The sequence below is a fragment of the Hyla sarda genome, chromosome 6, assembly GCF_029499605.1.
Source record: "Hyla sarda isolate aHylSar1 chromosome 6, aHylSar1.hap1, whole genome shotgun sequence".
In the NCBI taxonomy this organism is placed as follows: domain Eukaryota; kingdom Metazoa; phylum Chordata; class Amphibia; order Anura; family Hylidae; genus Hyla; species Hyla sarda.
The window spans coordinates 257,620,161-257,643,459 of NC_079194.1; the positions used below are offsets into that span (position 1 = coordinate 257,620,161).

Consider the following 23,299-nt stretch of genomic DNA (forward strand, 5'->3'; position numbering starts at 1 on the left):
GCCTCTGACTGGGTGACATGCTCGATCCACTATCAATTTAAAAACCACTCCCCCTAAATTGCTGTGCACCCTCTGTAGCCGTGCACCCCTCCCTGTTTCACAGGAGTTTTTTTTTTTATTGATAGTGGATCCAGCATGTCACCCAGTCAGAGGCTATATGCTCAGCAGAGGTGAGTGAAATGAGTGTTAGGGTCCCATCTGAAATGAGATGGATGAGGGACATGTTTTGATCAGAAAGTGCACTAAGAGCCTTCATTTTTTAACCAAGAGTGCTGCTGCAACCTTCTTTTTTGTATACACTGTATGCATTTTGCACCAAACCAGGAAGGTATAAGGATACTCAAGAAGTTCATGGCATGACACCAGGCACATGAAAGCATTATGGTTTCTTCTTGGCTAAGTGCCAGGCATGTTTCCTGAACTTGCTGCAGATCTTGGTAAACAATAACTGAGGACAGTCCTGGGACATTGTTCTTAATGTCCTACACAGGCTGATTAAGGATATGGATACAAAACAGAAAGAGGAGATGGTGCCCGCGAGGACACCGGTGAGGAGACATGATTTCCGCCAGCCGGCGGAGTCCTCCAGCAGCCGTCGCCTTTGTGAACAGGAGACTCCCAGGCATCGCTGGTCCGATCTTTGAGCCCCCCAGCTAGGGCTGCAAAATCTTCAGCGGCAGCCACCACCACTTGCTGGGCATTTGATTCCGCCATGCTCGCATGCTGCTTCCTCTCAGTCATCTTAGATGTACTGCACCCACGATGTAAAGCTGGGGGGTGGAGTTCTGCTGTCTTCTTTATAGCATGCTCCGCAAAAATGGCCGCCGACAGGAAATGCATCAGCCGTGCAGCCTGATGGAGGCTGGGGGTCCCACTCAGGCGGGCAGCCTCTTTCTTCTTGAGAAGCCAGATGTTGTGGAGACCTGGCCTTCGCACCAGCTGGTGTTGTCATACTCTGAATCCAGGACACACGAGATGACTGGGATCCAGCAATGTGGGGGCTCACCGTCACCACCACTTGTACTGCCGCAGCACCCGCCACAGGGGCTGCTGATGTGGTCCTTGGCACCTGCTCTTCTGGCTAAACTTGGGTAGTAGAGGGCCAAGGTGTGCACTTGGGGAGCCCTAACTTCTCCCTGGGTACAGCCATAGGTGGAGGAACCAGTTGGGTGATGTACTTTTCTCTGGGAGAGGAACGAGGTACTCCTACATGTATTTGAGTAGCTCAGGCTCATCCCCGAAGACCCACTGCAGCAGCGGGGGTGACTTGGGCCTACTGGAGGCTCTGGCTTGATTGGAGCGCCTGTGGATGGTCTCTAGGGGCTGGAATATGAAAAGGGTGTTGTGAACCTGGCCCCAGTTGGAGTACTCACTTTTGACCCCTTGCCCCGGATCTCTGCCCAGGAGCCCCATGACCTGAAGTGGGACGAGAGTCACACAGAAGATGGTGCCTGCGAGGACACCGGGGAGGAGACGGGACTTCTGCTGGCCGGCGGAGTCCTCCAGCACCTGTCATCTTCCTGAACAGGCAACTCCCGGGCATCATCGGTCGAAACTTTGAACCCCACGGCTAGGGCTGCAATAACTTCAGCGGCTGCCGCTGCCACTCACTGGGCGCTTGATTCTGCCATGCTCGTGGGCTGCTTCCTCTCTGCCATCTTAGCTGTACTGCACACATGAGGTAACGCTTGGAGGTGGAGTTCTGCTGTTTGCTTTATAGCAGACTCCTCCAAAATGACCGCTGACAGGAAATGCATCAGCCATGCAGTCTCTTCAACCGTCCCCTGTGCAACAAGGGGGCGGTCCTTTGAGTCTCACTTGAGCTTTGTTACAGCAACTTGGTTCCCGCGCTTCGTGGGGAGTTTCGCCTGGCAAGAGCTTTTCGCGCACTTCGCTCTTCCTGGATTAACCCCTCCTGGGGCGGATTGGAATTTCTGTGAAAGCATTAGTTCTGTGCGCTGTTTACACATATGGATGGTCTTGAATCACACAGTCTCTGATCATAATTTTCGTTGTCTGTATGGCCAATATTAAAGTGCTCCCCCTCTATTTCAGTAGCGCCAGTCGACATAAGCAAAGTCCTGTACGGTAATTCTGGCGCACAATCTGTCGCACGCTCATGCATTTTCTAGGATACAGTTCAGACCATGTGATGTGGGACTGCGCTCCACTTACACGGTTTTGGATAAATGTAGGGCAACTGATTAGAAAAGTGTATGGCTGCCCGTTTGACTTATCTCCCTTGACATGTATTTTAGGTTACTTGGCCGGGTGAGACGAAGATAGTGGACTCTATATAGGTATTGGTAGAATTTTATACCATGCTCGTAAATTGATTGCACAACACTGGTTGAGGGCTACCCCTCCTACTATCTCTGAGCTCATTACTAAATTGAATCATATCATCAGATTGGAGAAAGGTGTATATCTTAAGCGGAAAGCCTTATGTAAATTTGAACTCATCTGGGGTCCCTGGATTGATACTCCTGGTTTGCCATCTACATACTTACGCAGGACTCCTATGGAGGTGCTGGCGGGGTGTTTGGGAGGGTCTTCTACTTAATACGGTCTGCGGCCTTGATTTTCTTCCTTTTGTTCCTTCTCATTTTTTGCATGTACCGCTGTGCTCTGTGGTTTGTCTGCTGCTTTCCTCTGTGTGAGATGCTTCTACCGGGGTTATCTGCCTGCACTGTCCATGTGTATACATTAATTTTCCGATTGTACTAGTTTATGTATAACAAGATATTGGAGAGTGGTGCTGGTTTTTCCAAGCGGCTATGTTTTCTTGGGGATGGGGTTACAGTTCAGACTGGGTTTTTTTTTTCTTCGTAGGCACACACCCGAATCCTGTTTCTGGACACCAAAAGTATGTGGTGACATGTGGGGTGCAAGGAATACCTGATCACTTTGTGATGCCAGGGCACTGTTAGCCTATACACGGTACAAGGTTGGAGACGGCTTCTCCTGAGCCAGACACGGGGAATAAAGAAACACACTGACATCTGGTTACAGATAACTGCCTTTTACTGAGCAGGGTGCAGATGGTATTAAACGCCAACAGTATGGTGCAGAGTGGAGAGGATGCAGTGTAACCCCTTGCCTTGCTGGGACTTTATCACTGGTGCTTTTCACCAACTTGATATGAGACTTAAGATTTTCCAGGTCGCTAGGATTCTGACAAGGTCCAACTGAGTTCTCTGCCAGGGCTTGACTTTCCACTGTACAGGGGATTCCTTGCAGAATGGCTGGATAAGATTTGAGAGGAGATTTGTTCTGGACCTCCCTCAGAGCTTGTCCACACACAACTCACACCTTTACCACACTTGTGCTAAGCAGAAACTGAACTCTGAACTAGGGCAACTCCTCCCCCCCCCCCACTATTCTATATAACTCACAATTTAGGGGTTCCCATTGTGCAGGCAGGTCACATGGGCTTGCACTGCTGCTCTCTCTTAAAGGAAAGGTAAAGTGCTCAAACATAATACCTGTTACAACCTGTCCTTTAGGGGCCCAACACCTGTGCCGCAGGTCTGCCGAGGAATTCCGCAGCCCACAGGACAGCCTGGTGCTGGGACGCCATATGAATGCCTACAAACCCTCCACTTTGTGTGAAATATTCTTTAATAACCATCTGCTGTGATTTAGAACAAAATGCAGGCACAATGCAAAATAGAAAAATAACAGGAAAACTAAAAAAAAACAAGATTAGGGGGGACAACATTGGGACAACACCCTGCAAGGGGGAATGGTGGCAGGAGCCACAAAATTCCTATAAAAGGTACTGGAAAGGGGTCCCCAAAGTAAAGGAGTGAATAGCTCCATGAAATTATGGGGGATTCTCTACAAGCCTGTCCAGGGGAGGGAACTAGCCTGCACAAAGCCTGAAAAGAGAAGGGAAGGGGAAGCTGCAAGCCCCTTCTTAAAAGCAAGGGGGCCCTATGAACATTTGCCTCCGTGCGCCTACATTCAGGGTCATGGCAAAAACAGCTGGAGGCGTCAATAAAGGCTTAGGCTTCGTCCACACTGCTGAACCTCTGCCATGAGATATTCTGGGCAGAATTCGGTTTGGAGCAAGCGCCACTGAAAGCATCGGTTGTAGGACTGCACAAATGTGCAATAAAATTCTTAGACGACAATGCAGTCCGGAAATTCTGTAGTATGCAAAAAGCAGCATAATCGCATTGAAAACAGTGGGGCTGAATTTCAGCAGTGTGGACGAAGCCTTACTGCTGAAATTCAAATACTAAGAGCAAAATAACTTTAATATCTATGTAGAGGTAAACGATTCTTGTACTATATTTATCCATACTCATTTAGTTTTCAACTAAAACTGTATCCACAGGGTAACTGATGTGGTGGGAAGGGGGCACGACCCACAGACTCCATAGCAGCTGCTTAGTTTGTCTCCATTGGATGTACAATATTACTGTGCAGATAACTGATTCCTAGAAAAACTTGTGTGTTGCAGTATAAGGATTCTAGTTTTTCTTCATTACATACTGACTGGAAAAAGTATAAATTTCAGCATGGGATCATCTGTGTTATTTATTGTCATTGGGTAGCAGTCTTTAAACATTATGCCCACCTTGATCTTAGAATAGTAACATCCAATGGTGTAGCTTGTAGGGGGTATTGTAGGGAGTTAAGAGTGGGTTGGGGGTTACAACTGCAGCATTGCGCTCCTACCTCTGGTGGCACTATTACTTTAAGGAGAAAACTTAGGGGACATTAAAGGAGTACTGTGTGAAGAGACTACTTATGTGGCACTTTTTGTGTCAGGCCAAAAGGGAACTATTTTTTAAAAAGGTTACTAAGTATGGTTGTTATGGCATGGGACACTGTCTGGGGTGCAGGGGGCAGCAGAAGGCACAGTGTTGGGAAAAGCAGCAGGATGGTTCTGTTAAAGTATGGGGGAAACTGAGCTTTGTGTAGAGGTGGGGAATAGTTGTGGGAAGCATGCTGGAAAAGTGAAGTTTGCAAGATGTCTAAGGGCCCTATTTTATGCGTAAAAGGACTGATCTTGTTCATTGGCTCTGGTTTACTAACTTTAATACAAGGCCTGACCACACTAATAGGGCAGCACTATCGATCATTGGACTTGTGCTTCGATCATTCCTCGGCTGCACATCCCCTACTAAATAGGAAGCTGTACAATATTTTTTGAGCATATAAGAACCAACTGATCACCCGACAAATAAGCATTTACTGATCACAGGCCCTATTATACAGGGCATTATTCACCTGTTTGAATCATAATCACTTTGTGTAATAGGGCCCTAAGACAACAAACTCTGCAGAGATAAGTTGCAGATAAAAAGTATTCATGACTGAAATGGAGAAAGATAGAGAGAGTAAATGACTCCATTAAGAGAAGATGTCACCTGTAGTTGCTGGATGTAACTATACTGTAATCTCTAATATGGTTTACAGAGTGTCCGTGTAGAAATTGTAAGCATGCATGTTACCAGAGTTAAAGGGGTATTCCAGGAATTTTTTTATTTGACTATGCTACAGGGGCTGTAAAGTTAGTGTAGTTCATAATATAGTGTCTGTACCTGTGTGTGACGGTTTTCTCACAATTCTTCTGTGATTTTCACCCCAATATTTATTTTTACCAGCATACAAAATGACTGTTGTCTCGGATTTTTCCCAGCTTGCAATGTGGCCGAGACCTGACCTCACTAATCAGGTGATGACAGGGAGCCTGTCTGCTTCAATGGGTGGAGGGATCAATCTGCAACTAATGCAACAGCTGTAGGCACCCTGATTGAAAACCACAGTTCTTTTGTTTCAATGGGCGAGGTGACTGATGAGAGGGAGGAAAATGGCATTGTGGGATTTGTAGCCAAAAAAACATAAGTCAAACAGGAAATACAAGTTCACAAAAAGCTAGCCACAGTGTTATTGTAATCTCATGACATAGCCATTTAGCCCCAAGACAAGCGCAGATTCTTCCTAAGCATGTCCATTACTGTCTGCCAGGTACGTGCTAAAATCACCTTATGGTGGATAACCCCTTAATGTGCCCTCTCAGGCCTCGTATGTCTTTGCGTCCCCCTTTCCCCATGCTAAAACCCTAGCTACACCTTCTAATATTACAATAGTGCAGTACTGAACCTTTAGATAATTTTTAATAAAACCCATTGTGCTATAAAAGTTCTACAGGCCACCGTCTGGCAACTTTCTGGAGTTATGGAATGATGCCATGAGTAAGATGAACACAGGATATTGTTTCCTGGATATACTTTAGGAATTACATGGCAGGTAGCATTTTGACAATGGAATCTCTGTGCTGGAAAGGAACAATCTTTTGCTCAGTTTCACACGACACATTAAATCTTTCACAAATTCATTAATAACTTTCAAAGAAACAACTGAATTCTCTGTTGCTTATCTGATGATAGATCTGTATGATAGATGTGTCTGTATGTATGCGTGTATGATAGATGTGTCTGTATGTATGCGTGTATGATAGATGTGTCTGTATGTACGCGTGTATGATAGATGTGTCTGTATGTACGCGTGTATGATAGATGTCTGTATGTACGCGTGTATGATAGATGTGTCTGTATGTACGCGTGTATGATTGATGTGTCTGTATGTATGTGTGTATGATTGATGTGTCAGTATGTATGCGTGTCTGATTGTTGTGTCTGTATGTACGCGTGTATGATTGATGTGTCTGTATGTATGTGTGTATGATTGATGTGTCAGTATGTATGCGTGTCTGATTGTTGTGTCTGTATGTATGCGTGTATGATTGATGTGTCAGTATGTATGATTGATGTGTCAGTATGTATGCATGTATGATTGATGTGTCTGTATGTATGCATGTATGATAGATTTCTGTATGTATGCATGTATGATTGATGTGTCTGTATGTATGCGTGTATGATTGATGTGTCTGTATGTATGCTTGATAGATTTGTGTAATACTACAGCTGCAGGTCTGAAGGGGAGGCCTGTTGCTGTCAGCACACTTTTATTAATATTAATGCTGGGCCCTTAAAAAAAAAATATTTAAAAAAGCTAAGGGCAAGCTCTGGTCGCTTTTCCCACTGCAGGACCCTCACTCTGGGCTGGCCGTTAGCGCAGTAAGATTGGGCAGGGACACTGCCCCCTTAATAGCAGAGGGCTGCTGGGAGCAGACATGCCCCACACCGGTAAGCACATCTGCTCCAAGCCACTGACAAGTCCCTGCCTGCGACCGCCGCTACATCCACAGCATCTGCAGAAAAAGCAGCAGCCTCTGCTCCACTCCATCCCCTACAGTCACCAGCCGTATAATCTCCTCTGCCTCGCTGCATCCCCAGCACCTGGTGAGTGGCAGGCCATGGTGCTGATCTCCAGGAGCGTGAGAGGTTGGGGATGTGTGTATGTATTATAGAATGTGTGTGTGTATGTATAATGTATGTATGTATGTATGACAGATGTGTGTATGTACGATAGATAGATGTATTTATGATGTATGTGTGTGTATGTATGATGTATGTATGACGGATGTGTGTATGTATGATAGATGTATGTATGATGGATGTATGTATGATAGATGTATGTATGAATGATAAATGTGTGTATGTATGATAGGTGTGTGTATGTATGATAGATTTGAATGTGTATGATATATGTGTGTATGATGTGAAGATGTATCATACATCTATCATCATACATCTACACATCTACCATACATACACATTTATCATACATTAATACATATACTGTACATCAAAAGGGGCCAGGGGGTGATTGGGTACAGGTCGGATATTGGGCTCTGGGGAGTGGGACAGAGGAGCCTGGAGCAGAATCTGGGGGTCTAGGGAGAGGGGAAGAGGAGCATGTAGAAGGACATAGGGGTCTGGGGGGGGGGGGTCAAAGGAGCCTGGAGAGGACTTAGAAGTCTGAGAGAGGGGGAGTGGAACAAAGGAGCCAGGAGGAGGACAGGTTGGATTCAGCTAAACTGAGAAGAAACTGTCTGAGGACATTATTATTATTAGCACAGTGTGTGTCAGGGTTATATTCAGAGGGTACAGTGTATAGCAGGGTTATATTTTGTGGGTTTTTATTGAGGGGCAGTGTGTGGCAGTATTATATTCAGGGGCTACAGTGGGTGGTAGTATTATATTCATGGGCACAGTTTGGCAGTATTGTAATCAGAGGGTACAGTGTGGGGCAGCATTATATTCAGAGGGTAGAGTATGTGGTATTATTATATTCAGAGAGTACAGAGTGTGGCAGTATTATATTCAGGGATATAGTGTGTGGCAGGGTTATATTTCGGGGGCATAGTGCGTGGCAGTATTATATTCAGGAGGTATAGTGTGTGGCAGGATTATATTCAGGGGGTAAAGTATTTGGCAGGATTATAATGATTTTGTCTTTATACAGAGGATGATGATCTACTGACAAAGTGAGCAACCAATGATGTCCGGGTGGACTCTGCAGAGAAGATGTAGCTGGAAGACGTCCTGACGTCTGGACCAATTGAAGAAGAAAAGGAAAGACAACAGAGAAGACGTCACTCAGGTCACTTTGTATATTCTTCTGACTGTCCCATCAGCTGGAGTCCCTTGTAAGGTCTGCAGTGATGATGGCTGTACCCATGCTTGGCTCTCCAGCTGTTTCAAAAGTACAACTCCCATAATTCCTGAGGCTCTACAGACATGATGGGAGTTATAGCTTTACAACAGCTGGAGAGCAACTGGAACCAAGGTGATTGGTGGGGGTCCCAGCATTCGGACCTCCACCCAAAAAATATGCTGCTTATTTTAAAATGCCCGGGCGTAATTTTGATACCAGTCCAGCCCTGTCTGTTAGTCACTTATATAGTTGTGTATTCTCTTGACTGTGTCCCATCAGTGCTGTAGTCACTGATATCTATGTGTGGCCAAGGCCTGGTAAGGGGGTCGTCCGGGATTGGGGAAGCGGGTCGTCAGGTGGTTGAGGGGCCCAGGGCAATTTTTCGCACCGGGCCCCTGCGGTTTCTGGCTACGCCCCTGCCTATGGGCATACCTAACCTCCCTTAATCTCCACCCCGACCTGTGGGAGGGCCTCTGCCTATAACTCCTATTAACCCCCCCGTGTCCCTGCAGTCAGGGGGACCTACTCCTATACGGCCAGGTACCCTACAAAAAGCTGTCCGGGCATGCTGGGAGTTGTAGTTTTGATACAGCTGAAGACACCCTGGTTGGGAAACAATGCACTTTGCTTGTAATATACAGAATAGGCTAGGCCAGTGTTTCTCAATCAGTGTGCCTCCAGCTGTTGCAAGACTACAACTCCCAGCATGCCCAAAGACTGTCAGGAAATGCTGGGAGTTGTAGTTTTAAAAACTGCTGGAGGCACACTGGTTTGGAAACACTGGTGTAACATGATGTGTATGCTGAATAGGCTAGGACAGTGTTTCCCAACCAGTGTGCCTCCAGCTGTTGTAAAACTACAACTCCCAGCATGCCCAAACTCTGTCCAGGCATGCTGGGAGTTGTAGTTTTGAAATAGCTGGAGGCCCGCTGGTTTGTAAACACTAGCATACACACACATAACAGGGACTACAACTCCCAGCATGTGCCATTCTTGAGTTCCCCCCCCCCCCCCACCCTTCACACATAGAAATCATCCCAAATCCGAGATTTATTCCCCTGCAGTCTATACATCCCCAGCCCGTGCACTTTGTTATCCTCCCCTTCAGATAACACTCTTATCTTCTCTGTCTTCTTTCAGTGCAGACCTGCATCCTCAGAAGACAGAGCAGAGGGAGGGGAGATGTGTAGGAGCTTCTTGCTCTCATGCACACCTGCGTCCTCCAGGAGGGGGAGATGAGGGGGCCGTGGCCTATCTCTGTCATGCAGTTCTGAAAGAACAGAGAAAAAAAAAGCTATGACATCTTGTCCACAGCCTAATCCTAACATGTGGACAACAGTCAGAGATCCAACACAGAACTACAGAACTTCATGGCCCACAAACAGGTAAGAAAAAAAGACACATGCTACACAATCATATAATACATGTCAATTGCAAAAAACATGAACATTAAAAAGAAGATGCAATATAGCCAAAAATCTTTACCACCAGAGTACCCCTTTGAGTTTCGAGATCCACACGATCTCTTCGTCAAGCAGTATGCTTAATGTTTGCAGCAATTCAATAAACCCTGTTAAAGTTTATATTAAACAGTGGTGGTGTTATAATCGGGTAAGGAAGGCGCTAGTTTCCCACCCAATTTTAAGAAGAGGGAAACAAACATTTTCCTTTCTCCAACACCTTAACCGATGGCTGGATGATGTCATTCCCTTACTTAATGCATGTAAGTGACAAGCAAAGAGGGTAAACTGCTCTATATAGCTAATGAATGACATTTAGACAATTAAATAGGTTGATTAGAGGGAAGGATGGGCTATGGGTTTAGTTCCCCAGAGTACCCCTTAGGCTATGTTTACACGGGAGAATGTCCACACAGCGGAGCGCTGGCGAAACCTGCTGGCTCTAGGACCGCTTGGAAATGCCCCGTCTCATAGACTGCAATGCATTTCCGGGCAGATTCCGTAGAAAGAATAGACATGTCTATTCTTTTTGCAGACCCTGGAATCTGGATGCAGAAATACATCTGCTGCAGAAATTCCGCCATGTGCACAACGAAGCAGAATCCCATTGATATTCCATTGTGTGAACATACCCTTTAAGATATGGGACTATGTTACACAATCTTAACATTGAATGCTAATTATTATGGCACCATGGGGACTGTATCATTTCTTTGTTTTCATCTTATTCTACTCCATAGTATTATTCTCTTCTTTTCTAAATAAAAATATAGGGAAAAAAAACTAGCAATGCAAATAATTTTCAAGATTTTTCTACATAGGTTATGCATCTTTAATCAGAAACAAAATATTAATTGAACACTGAAACAGGATGAATGGTTGGTTCTTCAAGCGTACACACTTTGGCCTGATTGTTGGTTATTATTGAGTCTCTCCTCCCTTGAACAGGACCTTGAAAGGAATTAAACTGACAACAAAGAAAAAATTTTAAATTAAAATAAACTCTTATCTGTAAGGATATTATCAAAAGGAGCAGGGATGTATGTTTTAGTAAATACTCATTTCGCCCTTCAAATAATACTACTGGAGCATCATTTCTGAAAAGTCAAAACCTCATTTTGTGCATATGTAGCTATGTTCAGTGTTTTCTTTCTTGACACTGTTTATATGTACTCCCACATATCAGAGCTGCATTCACATCTCGTTTTTGCAATACAGCTCCTGTATCCTGTTTCAGTGTAAAAACCGCATGGAAATGTATTGCAAACCGTATGTATAGACATGTCATTGAAAACCGTATGCCAATCGTAGCATCCGGTTGTGTACGTTTTGCATCATTTATGGTTTTATCCATCTTTTTCACGTACACAAAACCGTAGTCTACTACGGTTTTATATCCGGGTGAAAAACCAGATACAACTCATATACATTTTTTTTTTTTTTTTTTTTAAATGGTGGTCTATGGGAACCATACTGAACTGTATGTGCTTACAGTTCCATCCGGTTTGCACAATACGGTTTTGCAGTTTGCACACGCGCAGTGCACGCTGAAAGTTCTTCCCACAAATAGAATAAGAACTTTATTTAATTAAGGACAAACATAAAATCGTATCAGTGTTAAACTGTATGCAACCGGACATCCGTTTTCAAACCGTACAGAGGTATATACGGTTGTATAGGGTTCAGTCCGGTTTTAAGACATACGTTTTTTTTACAAAAAACCTGATACGGGAACCGTATTGCAAAAACGAGTTGTGGATGCAGCCTTATACAGTATTACAATATTGCAATATACAATATTTGCTGTTACCATTGTTGTAGCAGACACTGTTGTACAGAGCTGCTCACAGGGAGCAAGACAATGGACCTTGTTTACTATTGCAAACCCGCATTGCGCCAGAAAATCTGTCTGCCCCAGAATTGAAAAAAACAGACTAAGGCTGGGTTCACACCACGTTTTTGCAATACAGTTCCCGTATCAGGTGTTTGATAAAAAAAAAACTGATTCCTCAAAACCTGACTAAACTGTATCAAAACATGTGTACACATTTTTATCTGTATATGGTTGAAAACTGTATACGGTTTGAAAAATGAGGTCCAGTTGCATTAGTTTTTTAAAGAAAAAAATCTCTCTCTCCCTCCCCCTCCCCATATATATATATATATATATATATATATATATATATACACATATATATTAGTGGAAGTGTGGGATGCTGCCTTTTCCTCCCTTGAGGCAGTTACCTCCTTTTTACATACTGTAACATACATGAAATAAATAAAATATACATTTTCAAAACAGATTGATGTGTAGGGTTGTGGATGATGGCAATTTCTGTGGCCTGAGTGTAGGGCAGTTCTGTTGAATAGAATGGCCAGAAATAGTCGGACTAGCCCAAGGGGAGACCTTTGTTTTAAAATGCAATTGGAGAAAAAACCCTCCTTTGTCACAAATCATTATCACAAATGGGGATTCTTTACTGTTAGAGTGTTGAGACTATACCACCCGATGGTTAATTAATTGACTTGGAGGTCTTTCTTGAAAAATATATTACAAGCTATGGTTACTTGTAGAGATGAGCAAGCTGAGCCCAGGGCACCGGTCTTGCTCAGAACATTGGGGTGACAGCGGCTCAACAAGCTTTCGAACTTTGCCAGGCTTAGCTTGCACAAGTTTGGCAACTGTGGTAATAATGGCAGAAGGGATGAGGAAAACATGGCGTTTTGGCACCTGAATAAATGGAGGAAGTACAAGGAACACTGAGATGGCATCAGGGTAGCCCAGCATTCCTTGCAGCTGGCAGAAAAGATTACATGACCCCAGGTTAGCCAATCACTGCTTGCATTTATGTGACATACAGCTCCCAGGCCAATCAGGAGACAGCATAGGGGTGGTATTATGATTAACCCCTTAAGGACCCAGGCCATTTATACCTTAAGGACCCGGCCATTTTTTTTAACATCTGACCACTGTCACTTTAAGCATTAATAACTCTGGGATGCTTTTACCTTTCATTCTGATTCAGAGATTGTTTTTTTCTTGACATATTCTACTTTATGTTAATGGAAAATGTCGTCGATACTTGCATCATTTCTTGGTGAAAAATTCCAAAATTTGATGAAAAAAATAAAAAATTTAGCATTTTTCTAACTTTGAAGCTCTCGGTTTGTAAGGAAAATAGACATTCCAAATGAATTCTATATTGATTCACATATACAATATGTCTACTTTGTGTTTGCAAAATAAAATTGACATGTTTTTACTTTTGTAAGACATCAGAGGGCTTCAAAGTTCAGCAGCAATTTTCCAATTTTTCACTAAATTTTCAAAAGTGGAATTTTTCAGGGACCAGTTCAGTTTTGAAGTGGATTTGAAGGGCCTTCATATTTGAAATGCCCCATAAATGACTCCATTATAAAAACTGCACCCCCAAAGTATTCAAAATGACATTCAGTAAGTGTGTTAACCCTTTAGGTGTTTCACAGGAATAGCAGCAAAGTGAAGGAGAAAATTCAAAATCTTAATTTTTTACACTCGCATGTTCTTGAAGACCGAGTTTTTGAATTTTTACAAGGGGTAAAAGGAGAGAAATCTTCCTAAAATTTGTAACCCAATTTCTCTCGAGTAAGGAAATACCTCATATGTGTATGTCAAGTGTTCGGCTGGCTCAATAGAGGGCTCAGGAGGGAAGGAGCGACAATGGGATTTTGGAGAGTTCGTTTTTTTTAAATGGATTTTGGGGGGCATGTCCCATTTAGGAAGCCCCTGTGGTGCCAGGACAGCAAAAAAAAAAAAAAAACATACATGGCATACTATTTTGGAAACTACACCCCTCAAGGAACATAAGGGGTCCAGTGAGCCTTAACACCCCACAGGTGTTTGACATCTTTTCGTTCAAGTTGGATATGTAAATGAATTTTTTTTTAAATGCAGGTTTCCCCCCAAATTTAACATTTTTACAAGGGGTAATAGGAGAAAATGCCCCCCAAAATTTGTAACCCCATCTCTTCTGAGTATGGAAATAACCCATGGGTGGACGTCAAATGCACTGCGGTTGCACCACAATGCTCAGAAGGGAAGGAGTCACATTTGCAAATTTTGCTGACATCGGGGGGGGGGGGGGGGGGGGGCGGCATGTCACATTTAAAAAACACATGGCATACTATTTTGGAAACTACACTCCTCAGGGAACATAACAAGGGGTAAAGTGAGCCTTAACACCCCACAGGTGTTTGATAAATGTTCATGAAGTTGGATGTGAAAATGAAGAATTAGACTTTTTACACTAAAATGCTGGGGTTACCGCAAATTTTTCGTTTTCACAAGTGGTAAAAGGAGAAAATGTCATTGTAAGTTTGTAAATACATTTCTTTGGAGTAAGGACATACCTCATATCTGGGCGTAAACAGCGTGCACACCGGTCTCAGAGGAGCAGGAGCGCATTCAGGGGCCTTGAGCTTCTGCATTGCGGCCTATGAAGCCAGAACAGGGGGAACCCACCTCAAGGGGCATTACATGGGGTAAATAACTGGGGTACACTAAATAACTAAAATGGGGTACAGTGGGACATAAAATTATAAAACAGGTGATGTTCCCAGAATGATGACCCAGAGCATAGCCAAAACTAAAAATATGCCCACCCCAAACCCTATGCTCTGAATCATCATTCTGGGAATGTGACATGTGTGGCCGTCCCTAACCTGTTGCCTCAAATGCGCACCCCGCTCAGGTGGAGAGAGAGCACTGCGCATTTGAGGCAACAAAAAGAGTCCCCGATGATAGTGACTCAGTGACCCATGACCCAGAGAAAAAAAATACCCCCAGAGGTCTTATTTTTTTTTTTTTAGATAAGTTTTTTTTGGGCAATTTAGTGGTTTTAAGGGGTTAAAACTTGGAATGTACTCTGGACTTGGTACATTGGGGTCAAATTATGGAAAATTTAAATGAAAAGGGAAAATTTAGTACTGCATGGAAGTGTGATACTCCCTGAAGCTGTTTTTAATGCAGAGGCCCAGATGACCGGGGTAAGTGTCACACTGAGTGATGGTGTCCTTCCGTATCCCCCTCTTGTGACACACTCTGCATTTTTTTCTGGGATCGTCCCTTCTTTCCTGGCACCTATAACTTCAGTTCCTTGAGAAGTCCAGCCTGTTCTTTCCCAGTCGCCAAAGATCAGGGCTTTTAGGACTTCTTCTTGGAACTGAAGGTATTTCCCTGTGTTGCCAGCGTTCTGAGACAGTACAAAAGAGTTGTACATGTCAACCTGTACCATGTAGACCGCAACTGTTTTATTCCATAGCAGTGTTTTCCGCATGGCCATGTATGGCTTGAGGACTTGATCAGAAAGATCAACTCCCCCCATATACCGATTGTAGTCCAGAATACAATCGGGCTTGAGGACCATGGTTGTGGTACCTCGCACAGGGACAGGTGAGCTGCCATTACCATGAATTGTGGTCAGCATAAGGACATCCCTCTTATCCTTTTACTTGACCAGCAACAGGTTTTCATGGGTAAGGGCACAGGACTCACCCTTGGGCATAGGTGTCTGGATCAAATTTAGAGGGAGGCCTCTCTGTTTTTTCCACACGGTCCCACAAACAGATGTGGATCTGACGGCAAGGGATGTGAACAGAGGGATGCTGGTATAAAAGTTGTCCACGTACACGTGGTAACCCTTACCCAGCAATGGGTGCACAAGCTCCCAAACGATTTTCCCGCTAACACCCAGAGTGGGGGAACAATCTGCGGGTTCAATCTGGGAATCTCGTCCCTCATATACTCTAAACTTGAGAGTGTACCCGGAGGTACTCTCACAAAGTTTATAAAGCTTCACGCCATACCGCGCCCGCTTCGAGGGAATATACTGGTGGAATATGAGTCTCCCCTTAAAACCGATGAGACTCATCTACCGAGAGCTCCCTGAGGGGTACATAGGCCTCCAAAAATTTGGCCCCAACCTCACTTTGTAAAGCCGGTCATAGGCGGGATCACTTCGGGGTGGACATGCCGCATTATCTGCATAATGAAGGCATTTCCAAATGGCCTCGAACTGCCTCGGTGCCATGACCATACTGTAAAGCGGGGTCTGGTAGAGGATGTCCCCGCTCCAGTACTGCCTGACACTTGGCTTTTTGACCAAGCCCATTTGCAGCAAGAGGCCCCAAAATGTCCTCATTTCTGCTGCATCAAGGGCGTACAGTTCATTGGGCCTGGCTAAAACAGAATCAGGGTTGTGGGCGATGAACTGCTGGGCGTACAGATTCGTCTGCTCCACCATGTGATGGACAAAACTGTCACTGAAAAAATAACTGAAATAGTCAATTTCAGTGAATCCAGAATTGTCAATCCGGATTCCGGAGTCGCCAACAAACACCAGAATCCGTGGCTGATAACCCTCTGGGGGTCTCCAGACAGGTTCACCAGAAGGGGGCTCCGTTAAAATTGCCTGGGGGGGTCGGACTCCTAGTACGAGCGGCATTGTCGCTCGTAATAGTGCCGGACACTGGGCCACTATCATTGTGGGTGCGTGGCCTCACCTGGCGGTGTCTCCGCCGCCGTACAAGGGACTCATCATCAGTACTAGATGATGAGGAGGACGAGGAAGAACACAGGAATGTAGGATCTTCCTCGTCCTCACTGACAGATTCGGAGTCTGAGGCAAGAAAAGCGTATGACTCCGCTGCCGAAAATGCCTGGCGAGCCATGGCCTTTTTTCTACGGTGGTGGGGTGGGGGTTGGGTGGTGGTTTTGGGCGAGTATGTAGTGTGTGTGCTTGGTGTAACTGTAACTGTAGGGGGGGGGGAACCGCTGCTGCCAAAAGAAAAAAAAATATGGGGGGGGGGGGGTGAATGGAGAACTCTGTACCCCTAATAGGGCCCGGTTCACGCTAAAATAATTGCGACGGACCATTTAGGTCCTATTAGGGGGTCAGGGGGGGGACATATTATTTTTTTTTTTACTTTTAACCCTACCTGCCCCTTGCTGTATTCTGTCCCTGCTCTAACAAGGGGTCTTCATCTGTGAGGGGCTCTGATCTTCACAGAGGGGGGGGGTCCCTGGCTCCATCTTGCAGCTCTGCCCGCTGAATGAACTCACCCCCGATCACCATGTATCTCCGGGTCAGCGGGTCACACGTGACCTGCATCACTGGAATCGCCGCGAATCGCAAGTGTGAATTCACTTGCGATTTGCGGCGATTGCCCCTGGGCATTTGCGCAGGGTGCCTGCTGATCGATATCAGCAGTCACACCGCCCGGCGGGGACCGAGATTCCCACTGGCGTACAGGTACGCCCCTGGTCCTTAACCCCTTAAGGACACATGACGTACTGGAACGTCATGTGTCCACTCCCGATCTATAACGTGGGGCCACGGCGTGGCCCCACGTCATAGCGGGTCGGGCCCTGCCTCTAACAACGGCCGGGACCCGTGGCTAATAGCGCGCGGCATTGATCGCTGTGCCGCGCGCTATTAATCCTTTAGACGCGGCGTTCAAAGTTGAACGCCGCGTCTAAAGTGAAACCGAAAGCATGCCGGCTAGCTCAGCGGGCTGTTCGGGATAGCCGCGGTGAAATCGCGGCATCCCGAACAGCTGACAGGACAGCGGGAGGGCCCCTACCTGCCTCCTCGCTGTCCGATCGCCGAATGACTGCTCAGTGCCTGAGATCCAGGCATGAGCAGTCATGCGGCAGAATCATCGATCACTGGTTTCTTATGAGAAACCAGTGATCAATGTAAAAGATCAGTGTGTGCAGTGTTCTAGGTCCCTATGGGAGCTATAACACTGCAAAAAAAAAGTGAAAAAAAAAAGTGAACAAACATCATTTAACCCCTTCCCTATTAAAAGTTTGAATCACCCCCCTTTTCCCATAAAAAAAAAACCACAGTGTAAATAAAAATAAACATATATGGTATCGCCGCATGCGGAAATGTCCGAATGATAAAAATATATCGTTAATTAAACCGCACGGTCAATGGCGTGCGCGCAAAAAAATTCCAAAGTCCAAAATAGTGCATTTTTGGTCACTTTTTATATCATGAAAAAATGAATAAAAAGCGATCAATAAGTCCTATCAATTCAAAAATTGTACCGTTAAAAACTTCAGATCACGGCGCAAAAAATGAGCCCTCATACCGCCCCATACATGGAAAAATAAAAAGTTATAGGGGTCAGAAGATGACAATTTTAAACGTATACATTTTTCTGCATGAAGTTATGATTTTTTCCAGAAGTGCGACAAATTCAAACCTGTATAAGTAGGGTATCATTTTAATCGTATGGACCTACAGAATAAAGATAAGGTGTCATTTTTACCGAAAAATGTACTACATAGAAACGGAAGCCCCCAAAAGTTACAAAATGGCGTTTTTTTTTTCAATTTTGTCTCACAATGATTTTTTTTTCCGTTTCACCGTAGATTTTTGGGCACAATGACTGACGTCATTACAAAGTAGAATTGGTGGCGCAAAAAATAAGCCATCATATGAATTTTTAGGTGCAAAATTTAAAGAGTTATGATTTTTTAAAGGCAAGGAGCAAAAAACGAAAATGCAAAAACGGAAAAAACCCCGGTCCTTAATGGGTTAAGTACCAGGGAGCAAAGGCGTACCTGTACGCCCTTGGTCCTTAAGTGGTTAAAGGGGTACTCCACTTTAAAACTTTTTTTTTTTAAATCAACTGATGCAAGAAAGTTAAACAGATTTGTAAATTACTTCTATTTTAAAATCTTAAAGGGGTACTCCGGTGAAACCCTTTTTTTTTTAAATCAACTGGCGGCAGAAAGTTAAACATATTTGTAAATGACTTCTGTTAAAAATTTTTAATCCTTCCTGTACTTATTAGCTGCTGAATACTACAGAGGAAATTATTTTCTTTTTGGAATGCTCTCTGATGACATCACGAGCACAGTTCTCTCTGCTGACGTTATTATAATAATAATAATAATAACACTTTATTTATTGTCCTTAGTAGGATTTGAACCCAAGTCCCCAGCACTGCAAGGCAGCAGTGCTAACCACTGAGCCACTTGCCCTTAGCATATATCTGCTATGCATCTGCTATGCATCTGCTATGCATCTGCTATGCATCTGCTATGCATGGTTGCTAAAATGGACAGAGATGTCAGCAGAGAGCACTGTGCTCGTGATGTCATCAGTGTTCCAAAAACAAAGGAATTTCCTCTGTAGCATTCAGCAGCTAATAAGTACTGGAAGGATTAAGATTTTTTAATAGAAGTAATTTACAAATATGTTTAACTTTCTGCCACCAGTTGATTTAAAAGAAAAAAGGTTTTCACCGGAGTACCCCGTTAATCCTTCCAGTACTTATTAGCTGCTGTATGTTCCAGAGGAAGTTCTTTTCTTTTTAAATTTCCTCTCTGTCTGACCACAATGCTCTCTGCTTACAACCTCTGTCCATTTTAGGAACTGTCCAGAGTAGGAGCAAATTCCCATAGCAAACCTATTCTGCTCTGGACAGTTCCTGACATGGACAGAGGTGTCAGCAGAGAGCACCTGTGGTCAGGAAGAAAGGAAATTAAAAAAATAAAGAACTTCCTCTGTAGTATACAGCAGCTGATAAGTACTGGAAGAAATAAGATTTTTAACTCCTTAAGGACCAAGCCCATTTTCACCTTAAAGGAGAACTACGGGATTGAAAATTTTATCCCCTATCCTAAGGATAGGGAATGTTTCAGTCGCGGGGGGTCCGACCGCTGGGGCCCCCCACGATCTCCCGTACGGGGCTGTGGCTCTCTGCATAGAGAGAGTGTGTCGACCACCGCACGAGGCGGCGGCTGACACGCGCCCTCCATTTACTGCTATGGGAGAGCCGAAGCGCTGCCTTCGGCAATTTCCGTCTCTCCCATAGCAGTATATGGAGGGGGCGTGTTGGCCGCTGCTTCGTGCAGTGGTCAACACGCCCTCTCTAACCAGAGAGCCGGGGCCCCATACGGGAGATCGCGGGGGCCCCAGCGGTCGGACCCCCCGCGATCTGAAACTTATCCCCTATCCTTAGGATAGGGGATACATTTTTCAATCCCGTAGTTCTCCTTTAAGGACCAGAGCGTTTTTTGCACCTCTGACCAAGGTCACTTTAAGCATTAATAACTCTGGGATGCTTTTACTTTTCATTCTGATTCCGAGATTGTTTTTTTGATGACATATTCTACTTTATGTTAGTGGTAATTTTTTGTCGATACTTGCATCATTTCTTGGTGAAAAATTCAAAAATTTTATGAAAAAATTTAAAATGCTGCATTTTTCTAACTTTGAAGCTCTCTGCTTGTAAGGAAAATGGATATTCCAAATAAATTCTATATTGATTCACATATACTATATATCTACTTTATGTTTGCATCATAAAGTTGACATGTTTTTACTTTTGGAAGACATCAGAAGGCTTCAAAGTTCAGCAGCAATTTTCCAATTTTTCACAAAACTTTCAAAAGCGGAATTTTTCAGGGACCAGTTCAGTTTTGAAGTGGATTTGAAGGACCTTCATATTAGAAATACCTAACAAATGACCCCATTATAAAAACTGCACCCCTCAAAGTATTCAAAATGACATTCAGTAAGTGTGTTAACCCTTTAGGTGTTTCACAGGAATAGCAGCAAGTGAAGGAGAAAATTCAAAATCTTCATTTTTTACACTCGCATGTTCTTGTAGACCCAGTTGTTGAATTTTTACAAGGGTTAATAGGAGAAAATGCCCCCCAAAATTTGTAACCCAATTTCTCTCGAGTAAGGAAATACCTCATATGTGTATGTCAAGTGTTCGGTGGGCGCAGTAGAGGGCTCAGAAGGGAAGGAGCAATAATGAGATTTTGGATTGGATTTTGGATTGGTTTTTGGGGGGCATGTCACATTTAGGAAGCCCCTATGGTGCCAGAACAGCAGAAAATGCCCCACATGGCATATCATTTTGGAAACCACACCCCTCAAGGAACGTAACAAGGGGTCCAGTGAGCCTTAACACCCCACAGGTGTTTGACGACTTTTCGTTAAAATCAGATGTGTAAATAAAAAATAAAAAAAAAAAGTGCAGTTTTTTTCACCAAATTTACAATTTTTACAAAGGGTAATTGTAGAAAATGCCTCCCAAAATTTGTAACCCATCTCTTCTGAGCATGGAAATACCCCATGTTGTGACGTCACATTTGGCTTTTGGAAAGCAAATTTTGCTGAAATGGTTTATGGGGGCCATGTCACATTTAGGAAGCCCCTATGGTGCCAGAACAGCAAAAAAAACACACAAAAAAAACACATGGCCTACTATTTTGGAAACTGCACCCCTCAAGGAACGTAACAGTACAGTGAGCCTTAACACCTCACAGGTCTTTGACAACTTTTTGTTAAAATTGGATGTATAAATGAAAAAAGTTTTCATGCAGTTTTGTCCCCAAATTTTACATTTTTACAAGGAGTAATAGCAGATTATGGAAATACCCCATGTGTGGACGTCAAGTGTTCTGCTGGAGAACTACAATGCTCAGAAGAGGAGGACCGCCATTGAGCTTTTAGAGAGAGAATAGTGGAACCCCCCCACACGTGACCCCATTTTGGAAACTACACCCCTCACAGAATTTAATAAGGGGTGCAGTGAGTATTTATACCCCACTAGCATTTGACAGATCTTTGGAACAGTGGGCTGTGCAAATGAAAAATTTAATTTTTCATTTTCACGGACCACTGTTCCAAAAATCTGTCAGACACCTGTGGGGCATAAATGCTCCCTGTACCCCTTATTACATTACATGAGGGGTGTAGTTTCCAAAATGGTCACATGTGTGGGGGGGTCCATTGTTCTGGCACTATGGGGGCTTTGTAAACACACATGGCCTCCAATTCTGGACAAATTTCCTCTCCAAAATCCCAATGGCCCTCCTTTTCTTCTGAGCATTGTAGTGCATCCGCAGAGCGCTTTACATCCACATATGGAGTATGTTCTTACAAATTTTGGGGGGCTTCTTTCCTATTTTCCCTTTAGGGTAATTTTAGGGTAACATCAGCATTCAGGGTAACACCAGCATTTTAGTGAAAAAAAGATTTTTTTCATTTTCCCATCCAAATTTAATGAAAATTCTTCAAACACCTGTGGGGTGTTAAGGCTCACTATACCCCTTGTTTAATTCGTGAGGGGTGTAGTTTCCAAAATGGGGTCACATGTGGATATTTATTTTTTTGCGTTTATGTCTGAACGGCTGTAAAATCAGCCACCCCTGTGCAAATCACCAATTTATGATAGGCCTCAAATGATAGGCTCTCACTCCTGAGCCTTGTTGTACGTCCGCAGAGCATTTTACGCCCACATATGGGGTATTTCCGTACTAAGCCCCCCAAAATTTGTAGTGCAATTTCTCCCGAGTACGGAAATACCCCATATGTGGCCCTAAACTGTTTCCTTGAAATACGACAGGGCTCCAAAGTGAGAGAGCGCCATGCGCATTTGAGGACTAAATTAGAGATTGCATAGGGGTGGACATTGGGAATCACTGGCTTAGAATACCCCTAACAGGGTGCCTCCAGCCGTTGCTAAACTCCCAGCATGCCTGGACAGTCAGTGGCTCTCCGGAAATTCTGGGAGTTTTGCAACAGCTGGAGGCTCCATTTTGGAAACACTGCTATACGATACGTTTTTCATTTTTATTGGGGACACACACACACAGTGTAAGGGGGTGTATATGTAGTGTTTTACCCTTTATTATGTGTTAGTGGATTTAGTAGATTTGCAGTTTTGCCACATCTGGAGGCTACTGTTTAGAGACCACTGCACAGTGATCTCCAAACTGTGGCCCTCCAGATGTTGCAAAACTATAAATCCCAGCATGTACTGACAGCAAACTGCTGTGTGGGCATGCTAGGAGTTGTAGTTTTGCAAGATCTAGAGGGCCACAGTTTAGAGATCACTGCACAGTGATCTCCAAACTGTGGCCCTCTAGCTGTTGCATAAGTACAAATCCCAGCATGCACAAACAGCTGTCTGGGCATGCTGGGAGTTGCAGTTTTGCAACATCTGGAGGGCTACAGTTTAGAGACCACTGTATAGTGGTCTCAAACTGTAGCCCTCCAGATGTTGCTAGCCAACTCACATGCTTCCACAGGATCCAGGGAGCCGCATCGCCATCCTCTTCTGCCGCCGATAACCGCTGCCGATCGTCGCCCACTGCCGCTGCCGATGGGTAAGTGGACCTTCGGTGTCGGTCCTCGTCGATTTCCCCGTTCTGCCTGGCCTATTGTGGGTGGGCAGAACGGGGAAACCGA

At 44.3% G+C, this 23,299-nt stretch overlaps 1 protein-coding gene and 1 long non-coding RNA gene across 7 annotated transcripts in view; one reads left to right on the plus strand and one right to left on the minus strand.

Moving 5' to 3' along the window:
* Positions 1-9,213, plus strand: part of LOC130276970 (uncharacterized) — a 52,396-nt gene extending 43,183 nt beyond the window's left edge. Inside the window, exon 3 of the long non-coding RNA XR_008845316.1 lies at positions 8,386-9,213. This is a non-coding gene — a long non-coding RNA (uncharacterized LOC130276970). The remainder of the gene's footprint in view (positions 1-8,385) is intronic.
* A 1,623-nt stretch (positions 9,214-10,836) lies between these two features.
* Positions 10,837-23,299, minus strand: part of MAJIN (membrane anchored junction protein) — a 135,807-nt gene continuing 123,344 nt past the window's right edge. For 5 of the 6 annotated variants that reach the window (XM_056527057.1, XM_056527058.1, XM_056527056.1 and 2 more), the window contains one exon: positions 10,837-11,004. In XM_056527057.1, coding sequence (XP_056383032.1) covers positions 10,959-11,004 — 46 coding nt within the window. In that variant the 3' untranslated portion in view covers positions 10,837-10,958. The remainder of the gene's footprint in view (positions 11,005-23,299) is intronic. The other variant, XM_056527053.1, reaches the window with a different exon arrangement.